At 46.8% G+C, this 12,971-nt stretch overlaps 1 protein-coding gene across 1 annotated transcript in view; it reads right to left on the minus strand.

Moving 5' to 3' along the window:
• VSX2 (visual system homeobox 2) overlaps positions 1-12,971 on the minus strand; it is a 69,701-nt gene that overhangs the window by 47,857 nt on the left and 8,873 nt on the right. The window contains exon 3 of the mRNA XM_030213734.1: positions 9,375-9,498. Within this exon, the coding sequence (XP_030069594.1) occupies positions 9,375-9,498 (124 nt within the window). The remainder of the gene's footprint in view (positions 1-9,374; positions 9,499-12,971) is intronic.

The raw sequence follows: 12,971 nt of genomic DNA on the forward strand, positions 1-12,971 counted from the left end.
CCTCCCGCAGGAGGGCATTCCAAGCATCCACTACTCTCTCCATGAAAAAAATACTTCCTGACATTTTTCTTGAGTCTGCCCCCCTTCAATCTCATTTCATGTCCTCTCGTTCTACCGCCTTCGCATCTCTGGAAAAGGTTTGTTTGCGGATTAATACCTTTCAAATATTTGAACATAACATAAACTTTGTCAGAAGGCCCCTTTAGCAAAGTATTCATAGATTTTCCAGTTGATGGGGCCCAATAGATCCAAACTTGGAGGTCAAAGGGTGTAGTGAAGTAGCATTTCCTCCTGACTTCAGCAGGGTCCTGTTTCTGGGGAGGACACAGCAGAATGTTCTAGTCTTCTAGGTACTGTAATGACATGCCTGTCCATAAGCCCCAGAATCTGAGCAAAAGAAGTTTGAACATTGTGAACTTCGACCTTCCTTTTCCTCACAGTTATAAAGGAGTGATTTACGGTGACACTGCGGAGTTCCCGGCTGTAATTACCAAAACAGATGCTGTGCACCACACCAGATTCCTACAGTACTTTGTGGTGTCTGTGTGGCTCCCAAGGGGTGTATCCCTTAGGTCATGCACCATAACCACTAGGAAGGTCAATGATGTTCTGGGCCTCTGGAAGGATTATTGGCACAGATGCCAGCTTTCAAAGCTCCCTTCCAGACAGCAAGGTGTCCACATTTTTCAAGAACAAAAAGCCATAAATTCACACCTTCCTGGCAGGTAACTGTGTTGGTACATTTCAGGTGGGGGGGGGGGGGGGTAGGTGGTTTTATTATTGCATTGGATTTGGGGTAGATAGAAAGCATTAGAAAGCAGGGGGGTGTGATGATACATTAGAGAGGGGTCAGGTGGATGTATTGATGCACTGGGGAGAGGGCTTGTGGGTATATGTTGGTATACTGATGTGTAAGTGTATTGGAAAAGTATTGGATGGGTGTGTTGGTGTATTGGGGAGGTTTCATGAAGCTATGTTGATGCACTGAGGAGAAAGCTGAGGGTAGTATTGGTGTGTGGGTACATTGAGTAATGGATAGGTGGGTGTGTTGTCTGTGAGGACATTGGGTTGGATTCATGTGGGTATATGTACATTAGGGAAGTGTCAGGGATGTGTAGGTGGCTGGTAGGAGTGGTGATGGATTGGACAGAGATAAGAGGATGTGTCTGTATCAAGGGGGGGTGGGGTTGATGTACTTGTGTGCTGGTACATTGATGGGCATGGGCAAGCAGGTTTGCTGATGCTCTGGGGGGGGGGGGGGTGACAGATGAGTGTGTTGGTGGACTAAGGAAGAGCCAGCTAAGTGTGATAGATCAGAGTGGGACAGGTGTGTGTTGTGGTTTGCAGTATTGAAAGAAAAGAACAGGTGGGTGTAGTGTTGCCATAGGAGCCAACTTTTCAAAATGATTGGGGGTGCTGAATTTTTTTTTTTGTTACAGGTGGTGCATTCCCCCCTCCCCATCCCTCTCCCCTCCCCCTTCTCCCCCGCCATCCCCCGAGTTCCAGGCCCACCTCCCTCCCAGTTCCAGTCCCTCCCAGTTCCAGGCCCCCCTCCTTCCCTTCGAGGTCCAGGCCTCCCTCCCCTCCTTTCCCTCCCAGTTCCAGGGTCCCCCCTCCGAGTTCCACAGGGTCTCCTCCCTCCCCTCACCTCCGAGTTCCAGGGGCCCCCTGCCCTCCCCTCCCTCCCAGTTCCAGGCCCCCCTCCTTCCCTTCGAGTTCCAGGCCTCCCTCCCCTCCTAGTTCCAGGGTCCCCCCTCCGAGTTCCACAGGGTCTCCTCCCTCCCCTCACCTCCGAGTTCCAGGGGCCCCCTGCCCTCCCCTCCCTCCCAGTTCCAGGGGCCCCTCCCTCCATTCCACAGGGTCCCCCTGAGTTCCACAGGGTCCCTCCCAGTTCCAGGGTCTCCCATCGAGTTTCTCAAGGTCCCCCCTCCCTCCCCCATTCCACAGGGCCCCCCCCCCCTCCGAGTTCCACAGGGTCCCTCCCTCCCTTCGAGGTCCAAGTCCCCTCAATTTTAAAAGTCATCTTGACTTACCTCATCGGAGTTACTGCGGCCGGCAGCAGCGGTAAAAAGTGTGCTGGCTCGGCCCTTAGTTCAGTTTTCCCTTCTCTCTCTCTCAGCTCTGGTCCCACTCTTGCGGAAACAGGAAATGAGGACGGGACCAGAGCTGAGAGAGAGAGAGAAGGGAAAACTGAAGTAAGCGCCGAGCCTGCATGCTTTTTACTGCTGCTGCCGGCCGCCGTAACCCTGATGAGGTAAGTCAAGATGACTTTTAAAATTCGGAGGGAGGGGGCCTGGACCTCAAAGGGAGGGACGACACCCCTGGAACTTGGGGGGGGGGGGGGGAGGAGGACGACCCTGAACTCAGAGGGGGGGGGGGGGGAGGAAACAAACTTCCGGTGGATGAAATATTGGGGGTGCTCGAGCACCCACAGCACCCACGGAGTCGGCGCCTATGAGTGGTGCATTGATGATGGGATAAGTCAAAGTGTATTGTTTGCATGTGGTGGGAATGGGTGGGTATGTTTGTGTATTAAGTAGAGGGCAGGTAGATGTGTTGGTGTATAAGATACCCTGTGCCTTGTTGCACATTTGTTTTGATGTTTTTCTCCCCCCCCTCCCCCTCCCCCCAGCTTGTTACAATATTTTCTTAGAATATTAGTTTTGGTGCTCTTCAACTATTAGGTTACCTGTGTCCCTTACAATTGCTTGGGTAGGCAAAGTAGGCGTATGGGTTTTGAAAAGGAGTCAGGTAGATGTCTTGGTGTTCTGTGCATTGGAGAGGTGAGTGGGGCAGGTGGGTTTGGTTATGTATTGGGGGAGGCATAGGAAGGCGTGATGGTCCATTGAACATGAGGCGGATGAGCGTTTTGAAGGATGTGTTGGTGCACCAGGGTAGATCAGGTAAGTGTCTTCGTGTACTGGGACATTGGGGAGAATGTGTGTTGGCGCATTGATGTATCAGAGAGAGCAGATAGGATAGGTAGGTGTTGCCTGTGTGTTGGTGCATTGGGATAGGTGTGTTATGTCTGCTGAAGGCAGGAGGGTGTATTGGTTTGTTTGTGCATTGTGCTGGGGCACTAGGGTGTATTGGTGCATTTGGGATAGTGGGAGGTGAGTGTGTTGGTGTGCGATATATTGGGGTGGATGTACTGGTGGCTTAGGATGGGGCAGTTGGGTGTGTAGATGCATTGTGGAGGGAGAATGTAGAGGGGTTGGTGCATTGGAACAAGAATAGGTGAATGTGTTGGTGTATTGGGTTGAGGAACCGTGGATGTGTTTGATGCACTGGGTTAAGCCAGTTGGGTGTGTTGGTATATTGGTGCATTGGGGTAGTTTGTGTTGCTGCACTGGTGTTTTGGTTTCACAGTTTGTTGTGCAGTGAGGTTGTAGGTATGTTAATGCACTGGAAAGAGGCTGGTGGGTGTGATTTGGAAAGGGTCAAATTGGAGTATAGGTTAATTGAGGTGGGTATATTCATGTGTGGTTGCATTGGGATGGGGTAGGTGGGTGTGTGGGTGCATTGAGGTAGTTGTGTTGCCATATTGGGTGGGGGCACGTGTGTTAGTGCAATGGTATGGGTGTGTAGGTGCATTGGGTTGAGGGTAGGTGAGCATGTTAGTATAATGAGGAAGCAAGCTGGGGTGTTGGTGCAATGAGGTGAAGATAATTGAATATGCTGGTGCATTGGAGCATTGATAGATGGGTTGGTGTATTTGGTGAGGGCTATTTGGTATGTTTGTTGTAGTGGGGTGGAGCAAGTGGATGTGTTGTTAAGGCTTATTGTGCATACAGGTTGAAGGTGTGGTGATGCATTGGGGAATGTTTGGAGGGTATGATGGTAGATTTGGAAGAGAGAAGGGTGGTGATTTGTGGCATTGAGGTCAGGTAGGCAGGTGTGTTGTGCTGGAGCATTGAGGTGGGGGCAGTTAGGATGCGTTATCCATTGCTGCATTAAAGGGAAGGGTTAGATGGAATGTTGTTGCAATAAGGAGAGGGTAGTTGAGTGGCTTGGTGCATTGGGGTTAGAGCAGAAAAGATATGTTATGCATTGCTGTATTGATGTAGGGCGTTGGTCATTGGGAAGTGATGAGGTGGTTGTGCTGGTGCATGGAGGGGGGGGGGAGTGTCATGTGCACTGATTTAGGGGCAGGTCATTGTGTCGGTGCATTGGAGTGAGAGCAGGTAGGTGTGGTGTATGGTGCACATTGACGTCTTGTTATGTTGGTGAGAAAGTTCATTGGGCAGGGTAAGTTGTAAACATGGTGATAGTTGTTTTTTTTTTTGGAGCCTTGGGTTGGGGGTGGTAAATGTGTTGGTGTGTTTGTGTTGGGTAGGTAAATGTTGGTGTGTTAGTGGACTGGGAGGGGGGTGGGTGGGTAGGTGAGTATGTTGGTGTATTGAAGCCAGGAGCAGATGTGAGCAGCTGAATGTTTAGAGTTAGGCCAGTAGGGTGTTTGAGGTTAGTTGGATGCTCTGGCTGGAAGACCCTTGGGAGCAGATGAGTGTCTTGGTGCAGTGGGATGGGGAGAGGACACTGGGGTATTTTGGAGCAGGTGTGTGTATTGCCAGAACAGTTGGGTATTTCGTTGCATGGAGGTGACGACTGCTGGGTTTTGCTGTGGTGCAGTGGGTTGGGGCAGACGAGTGTGTTGGCATGAGGACACTTGTGGTGCATTAGCGATGGAATCGAGGCACCCGAACGGGGAGAGCTGCCGTCTCTCTCCTTCCTCATTCTTCACATCTGAAATGAGCTCATCTGTGCCGTGAACCGGCCCCAGGGGCAGCCGCGGCTGATTGAAAACGAAGTTAATTTGTCCCGGAATCGATGGGGCTCCGGCGCTGAACTGTCTCGGGAAATTAGGGTCGGCCGTCCTAATTACCGCCCCCGATTGCAGCCTCGGGTCACTGCAATCTTGATTAGGTCGTTAACACATTAAAATCCAATCGCTTCCCTTCTGGCGCTTTGCTCGCTGTGGACTCATTTATCTCTTTCGGCTGCTCCGAATTGGATTCTTGCTCTGCGCATCTGACACCTGTTCGGCTTAACCCATTGCTGTCCGGAAAGAACCTACACGATCAGAATATACAGGGGAGGGACTGAGCCCCCACCCCCCAGAGTCGGGAGACACACACACACACAGTGCTCCCTCCAAACCAAGGAGACCCCCCCCCTCTACACACACGAATACATTTCTCTCATCCCTACATCCGTCTTTACAGATCTGTAGAAACCTTTCAAGGGGGCAGAGCCCTACTTAGGTCTATGGAAAACAAGGAGATTCCTCTAAACATACGGTAACCAGGAGACCAAACCCCCCCCCCCCCCAATCCAGAGAATTCTTCCATACAAATACATTCAAAATAGCCAGAAGACCGACCCTCTTAACCCGAGACACTTCCACCTACATATACGCACACATAATAAAGAGAATTAGCCCCCCCCCTCCCCAATAACTGGAGTATTAAGTTCCTCATACATAAATGGCCACCACCCCATCAGATGTAATTAGATATTGACTGTACACACTGTACCCTACACAACCAGGGTGGAAAACATATGCCCCTCCCCCCACCCAGGACAAATCTTTGCTCACATAGCTAGGAATCAGAAATCTCCCACATCCACATATGTAGACAAGGGTGAAAACACTTTTGTCCCTCACAGAACAGGTGACAACCCTCTCACTAGTCAGAGATGAGAAACAGAGACCAAGTAAACAGACCATTGGACATCTCCCCCTCCCCCTCAGACAAATATAGAACTTAAGAACTGAGCACCAACCCTCCCCCTTTATAACAGGAGCCCAGATCCTCTGATTGCAATAAAACAAGGACCTCCCCACCCCCCACTCACACATAACCAGAAGAGATTACCACCTCACACAACTAGGAGATACACCCCTCCATAATCAAGAGAAAGTCTGTCTCCACCCTTCCTACCAACACAAAAGGACCTCCCCCCCCCCCCCCCCATAATCAAGAGAAAGTCTGTCTCCACCCTTCCTACCAACACACACATGATACCCCAAGAGAGGGGTCTGTTTCCTCCCAAGCCAGAGAGAGAATGAATAAGCGTGCTGTAACCCCTCTGTATGCAATAGAGATGGGGCTGACAGTAATGAAGATGGCACTGTGTCGTCATTGTCGTTCCCCCGTCCCCAGCCTTGTAGTTAAGGGGCTTTACCTCATTCACCACTTTTTCTTTTAGTGATGACAATAGTGGCAGCTGGGGAAGGTGGAGAGCAGCATTGGAAAGCACCTGACCCAGCTTGTGGCTTCCAGTGGCAACCACGGATGATAGAGGGTGGTGGTAAATGGAACCTGTTCGGAGGAAGGAAGGCGAGAGGTTAAGGGCCTCAGGGATCAGTACTGGTACCGGCTCTATTTAGTATATTTGTGAGCGACATTGCCAAAGGGGTAGAAGGAAAGGTTTACCTTTTTGTAGATGATACAAAGGTTACAAACAGGGTGGATATCCTGAGAAGAGATCTACAAAAATTAGAACAGTGGTCTAAGGACTGCAAGTTGAAATTGAATGTGAAGAATTGTAAAGTGATGCACTTGAGATGCAGAAATCGAAAGGAGATGGACCAGAGTGGAGATAATAGACTGATAAGCACAATCCAGGAGAGAAACCTTGGGGTGATAGCGTCTGAGGATTTCAAGGCAACGAAACAGTGTGACAAGGCAGTAGCCATGGCCAGAAGGATGAGAGGTATAACCAGCAGAAAAAGGAAGTGTTAATGCCCCTGTACGAGATTTTGGCAAGGCCCCACTTGGACTATTGTATTCAGCTTTGAAGAACATATCTCGCTAAGGATGTAAAAACTAATTAGTTCAAAGAAAAAGTGATAAAAACGAAATGAGATTTGGACCAAAAGACGAATGAGAAGAGACTCGTGGAACTCAATATGTATACCCTAGAGCAGTGGTCTTTAATTTTTAAGCTGGGGCCACTTTGGATTCTAATAAGCTGAAGGAGAGCTGCCAAATATCTTCTCACACGGGACCAACACCGCTGACCAGTGTGTCATTGACATTATCTCCACCAGCCCACCTTCAATTTCGTTGGTAGGTATCTCCAAGACTGTGAGCATTTTCAAATGCATTCTCTTCTGTCTATTGAGAAATACTTTGGGCTTCAATCGTGTGGCACTTTCCCCTTTCTGTCCCGATTTTGGGTAAAGAGGCAGAGTAGCAGAAAAGAACCAAAAACCCAAAACAAGATGACAATAGGTGCTTCCCCAGAGGTCTCCGGGGCCACCACTGGACCCTGGGCCTTGCATTGAAGAACACAGTCCTTTGCAAGGGGTTGTCCCAGAAAGTTACAGCAAAGCTGGCGCCAACGACGGCTTAGGGGGATTGTCCTTGAGACAGCTCGTCTATGGGCAAAACATGCGTGTCGGACGCTTAAACCCCTCAGTCTGACATATAAAAAGATGAGTACTTATCATTGAGTTATATATATATGTGTTATAAAAATCAGCTATAAATATAAATTGATACATGTTAATCGGGTGAGGGATGGACACATTGCTATCTATATGTATTAGCAATGAGCACCGCTGAGGTCACCAGAGAATCTCCTATGGGTATTTAAGTGGTTGTATAATATATGCGAGTATGAACTGTGGATCTCTATAAGCAGATTAATTGGGACCCAAGTATCATACATTCTCAAAAGTAACAGTAATCAGTAGCTTCTCTCAATAGAGGGGGCTCCTATATCTTCAAGTGAAAATGCCCAGCTCAAGACCAGTTACAAATTCATCTCACAAAATACACTTATGTCTAGTAGCAGTACTGAGCTATCAGATGCACATGACACCACCATTACAGCTCAATTTCTCAAGCCAATCATTGCTTAGAGTGGGCAAGTATTCGTCACTGATCCAACATTTTATTACTTTTTTTTATTTTTTCCTTATAATTGATCTTTTGTCAAAAAACGTATTTTTTCAAACTTCAAGTACTTAGTTTAGAAACTTCTTCTTTTTTTATTTTCACAATTCTCAGTTTTCCACATATGGATGGATCCACAGACTAAACAGGTCATTAAATCTCTTTTGATAGATTGAGCCATAGTGTAGTTGTCTATATTATAGGAGATGTGAAATGTGGGTACATGGAGACTGGAAGGGTCCCTCCTGCAACCTTGTGCCCTCCCATGTTGTTTCTCTCCCCACTCCTAGTCTTCTCTGTCCCTCGGTGTTACTTCTCTCCTTGGCTCCCCGCCCCACCTCTTTCGCAGGCACACTTCCACCATACCTAGTCATGGCCTGGGCTCCCATCATACCTTACTGGCCTAATCACCCCAACGGCTGTGTCATTCACTAGCATTGCATCTCTTTCCTACAGCACATGCCTTATGTGCTTCAAGCAAGGAGGGGGGCTGGTCTTGTTACCTGTCACGTCATTCAGCATCACTTATTACTACTACTATTCATTTCTGTAGCGCTACTAGACACATGCCGGTACTTTCTCTGTCCCTAGTGGGCTCGCAATCAAAGTTTTTGTACCTGGGGCAATGGAAGGTTAAGTGCCCAGGGCCACAAGGAGCTGTAGTGGGAATCAAACCCAGTTCCCTAGGATCTCAGTCTACTGACCTATCCATTAGGCTACTCCTCCACCACTCATGATTGACTCTTATGCCATTCAGTTCTACCACCAGGTTATCCCTTTTTATCATCGAAGCCTACTATCCCTGCTAGCCTCACTGCTCAATGCTGCATCTTTGTGGGCTGCCAGGCCTGGGCTCCCTGACGCTTTTGCTGCTCAGTGATGGATGGCAGAAAGCACATAGCATGTGCCATCTACCACATATGTGGACATGAGGCCAGTGAAAGAAGCAAACCTCACCCTTTTAGATAGAGTGGAACTAATAGCATAGCTAGATGGAAGATTTTTGGTGGGCATGAAATGTTCTGCTTGCCCCCGACACCCCTCCCCATATACAACTTTAAAATATATGTAATTACAATCTGCAGCAGCTGAAGACCTTCCCAAGGTGCCAGAACTCTGCTGCCCAGCTCGGCAGTCGGCGGGAGATGCCTGAGCTACTGATGCCAGAACCCACTCATGCTCCATTTTTGGCACATGAGCAGAAATTGAACACGCGTGATTGCTGGTGTTGGGACCTGTTGATGATTCCAGTTCTGGGTACCTTTGGCGAGGCTTGTGGATCCCCACCAGCTACGTCACTGTGGGACTAGTATGCAAAAGGAAGCAGCCAATCAATTGAGTTGTCTGCTCTGTTTTAAGACGTACATTACATCACAAGCCTTACAAGTTCAGAACATAGCCAACGTTTCAGTTTCCATATAAAACAAGAGTGACAATATCCATATGCTATAATGAAATGCTGCACATTACCTGTATCCTGTCCTCAGGCAACTCCGTCTTCATGGCCAGCATTTCCCTGGCATAAACATCTGGGTAATGGGCCTCATTGAATGCTTTCTCCAGCTCTTCCAGTTGGTAAGAGGTGAAGATGGTCCTGGGGGGTATGAAAAGTCATTGATATTACAGAACTTATAAATTAACAGAGCAACAGCACTGACCTCTTCCTTGATGTGGGCTACAGATGGGATGTTCTAGGACCCTGTCTTAGAAACTATTCTCCACAAATGAGCAGCACATCAAACGATTAAACAATGAAACTGATAAAATGGTAGCAGATAAAGACCATGTGGTCTATCCAGTCTGCCCATCCATACCATTGCTAACCTCTACTATCCCATCCTCTCACTTACAGATCCTGTATGCTTGTTCCACACTTTCTTGAATTCAGACACAGTCCTTATCTCCACCACCTCTGTCGTAAGATCATTCCACACATCCCCCATCTTTTCCATAGTTTCCTTAGATCACTCATATCCCCCTATGCCTTCCAAGGTATACATGCACAAGAAGCAGGTTTCTTTCTATTAAAAGCAAGTTCTGAAAACAGGGGTTGAAAGAAGTAATTTCTTTACAGAAAAACAGCCTCCCAGTAGATATGGTTTCTAAATCAAGAACAGAGGATCTCTGAGTGAGAGAAAGGGATTCGACAGCTTAGTAGTTGGGGATGGACAGATTGGATAGGCCATATGATCTTCTCTGTTTCACCAGATTCAGCTCTTTGATCACCACAAGAAATGCATCAGATTGACCCGGCATGGCCCAGCTCTGGTAAAACCATGCTACCTCAGATTCCAGAAAGTACACTCTTCTCTTTTAGCTGTGTTTCCATGAATCCTCTCACCATCAATTTCAGACTAAGACGTTGACAGTTCCCAACCTCCTTCTTACTTCCACTTCTGTAAGAGGAGCCACATCCACCTGGAACCAACTCCTGACTCTAAAGCATTGAAAAGTAGCCCCCAGAACTTCTCGAAGGTCTTTCTATACCCTTGGATGTTTCCTGACTGGCTTCATCACTTGGTTGACTTTTAGTTTAGCTACCTCCTCGCGTTCATACAGTCCTCTGAAAATTGTTCATGGTCTACCACACTTGCATTCTTATGTGTCCATTTTCTGTGGTCCTATTCCCAGTCCTTCCTCTCTGAACATTGAACAAAAATATTTGTTAAGCAAATCTGCTTTATCCTTGGTAGCTTCCATGTGTTCCTCCCCTTCCACTCTTGAGTCTCATGATGATTCTTTTGAAGGTTCATGTCATTCATATCGAAAAACATATTGTCCCCAACCCCCACCCCCATTAACCATATTAGCATCTTCGTTCTCCTAACTACACATTGCTTTCCTCTTCCTACAATCTATAAATACTTTTATCCTCTCCTGCAACCTATAAATCCTGACTTATCCCTCTTCCTACATTCTATAAATACTGATTTTATCCTCTTCCTGTAAATACCGACTTTTACCCTCTTCTGTAATCTATAAATACTGACTTTTTTTCTTCCTCCTGTATTTATAAATGCTAAGGGCTCAATATTCAGTTGCCACCCACCGGGTCCATATCCAGATTCTGCTACTGAAAATCTAGATGGATCATCTTGTCACTCAAGGTAGTGCCAAGGAATCTGGGGAGGGAGCCTGGGTGGCATTGCTATTTATCCGGCTGTCCTAAGTGGTACCGAGATAATTTACTGAAGAAAGTCAGAATCTCACCTGAGCCAGGTAAGTAGTAGAGGCAAGTTATACCCACATCGACTATCCAGCTATAAAAATCCCTCCGTGACTGAAGTTTTGAAACAAATTCTGATTGCTGCAGGCTGAGTACTTGGGTAGTCGGTGGTGGTGGGGGAGGGGGGTTACCTTTTTCCAGTCTTTTCCTCATACTTTTTATTTACTTTCCTGAAAAACAATTTTTTCCTGGTACAATATCTCCTTTTACTGGTCTCCACTGCTTTTCTACTCCCCTACATGTTCCCAAAAAGATAATGACTCTTGAAGTGCCTCCCTCATTTTAGTGAAATTAATTTTCTTGAAGTCTAGAATCCTAGACAGTGAATGAACTATCACCACCTGTGATGCAACACTGAACACCACCATCTGGTGATTGCAGGATCCTAAATGATTCCCCATTATGACATCAAAAAATATCTTTCCCATTCATGAGCACCAGGTCCATTATCATTCCTTCCTGTGTGGGTTTCCATTAACCAGATGAAAGAACACGCCTCCCAGCAGCAAGCACCTTGTAAATATTTTCACCCCCTTGTATAAGTTTCCCTGCAGCGAATGCCTGGTAAACATTTTCAAACCCTAGCGCACTCCCCCCCCTGCAGCCAGTGTCTGATAATAATTTTCACATCTATGTCCACCTCTCTGCAGTGAGTATCTTGTAAACCTTTTCACACCCTTGTACACTTCTCCTTGCAGCAGTATCTTGTAAATGTTTTTATACCCTTGTGCCTTGTAAACATTTTCAATCCCTTGCACACTTCCCCTGTAGCCAGTGTCTGATGATCGTTTTCACATTCATGACTTCTCCATGCAGCGAGCGCCTTGTAAATATTTCTACACCCTTGCACACTTCTCCCAGCAGCGAGCGCCTTGTAATCATTTTCACACCCTTGCACACTTCTCCCAGCAGCATTTTGTAAACATTTTTACACCCTTGTACACTTCTCCTTGCAGCAGGTATCTTGTAAACATTTCCAAATCCTTATCCACAACTCCCAGCAGCCAATGCCTTGTAAACATTTTTACACCCCTGTCCACTTCCCCCCTGCAGCCAGTGTCTTGTAAACATTTTCATACCCTTGAACACATCTCCCCTCAGTGAATGACTTGTAAACATTTACACATCCTTGTATGTCTCCCTGCAGTGAGTGTTTTGTAAACATTTTCAACCCCTTGCGCACTTTCCCCTGCAGCCAATGCCAGATAATCATTTTCACACCCATGTTCACTTCTGTCTGTAGTATCTTGTAAACATTCACACCCCTGACCACTTCCCCCTGCAGCCAGTGTCTTGTAAACATTTTCACACCCTTTTACACTTCTCTTTGCAACAATTATCTTGTAAAGATTTCACACACTTGTCCACTTCCCTCTGCTATATCTTGTAAACATTTCACTCTCTCATCCACTTCTCCCTACAGTGAGTATCTTGTAAACATTTTGACATGCATGTTCACTTCCCCCTGCAGCCAGTGCCTTGTAAACCTCTCCCTGCAGTGAGTGCCTTGTAAACATTTTCAACCCCTTGCACACTTTCCCCTGCAATCAGTGCTTGATAATCATTTTCACACCCATGTTCACTTCTCCCTGAGTATCTTGTAAACATTTCTACACCCTTGTACACTTCTCCTTGCAGCGAGTGCCTTGTAAACATTTTCACAACCTTGTACACTTCTCCTGCAGAGACTGCTTTGGTTTTGGGGTTTTTTTTTCCCATTTTCACAATCTGCTGCCCATTAAAAAAATATTGAATTGCATTAAAGTAGGAGTTTATTTCATTGGTCTACATAACATACTCTACCATTTTCAATGTGAAAGAACAAACCTAGAAATATTCAA

The sequence above is a fragment of the Microcaecilia unicolor genome, chromosome 9 (genome assembly GCF_901765095.1).
Source record: "Microcaecilia unicolor chromosome 9, aMicUni1.1, whole genome shotgun sequence".
Classification (NCBI taxonomy): domain Eukaryota; kingdom Metazoa; phylum Chordata; class Amphibia; order Gymnophiona; family Siphonopidae; genus Microcaecilia; species Microcaecilia unicolor.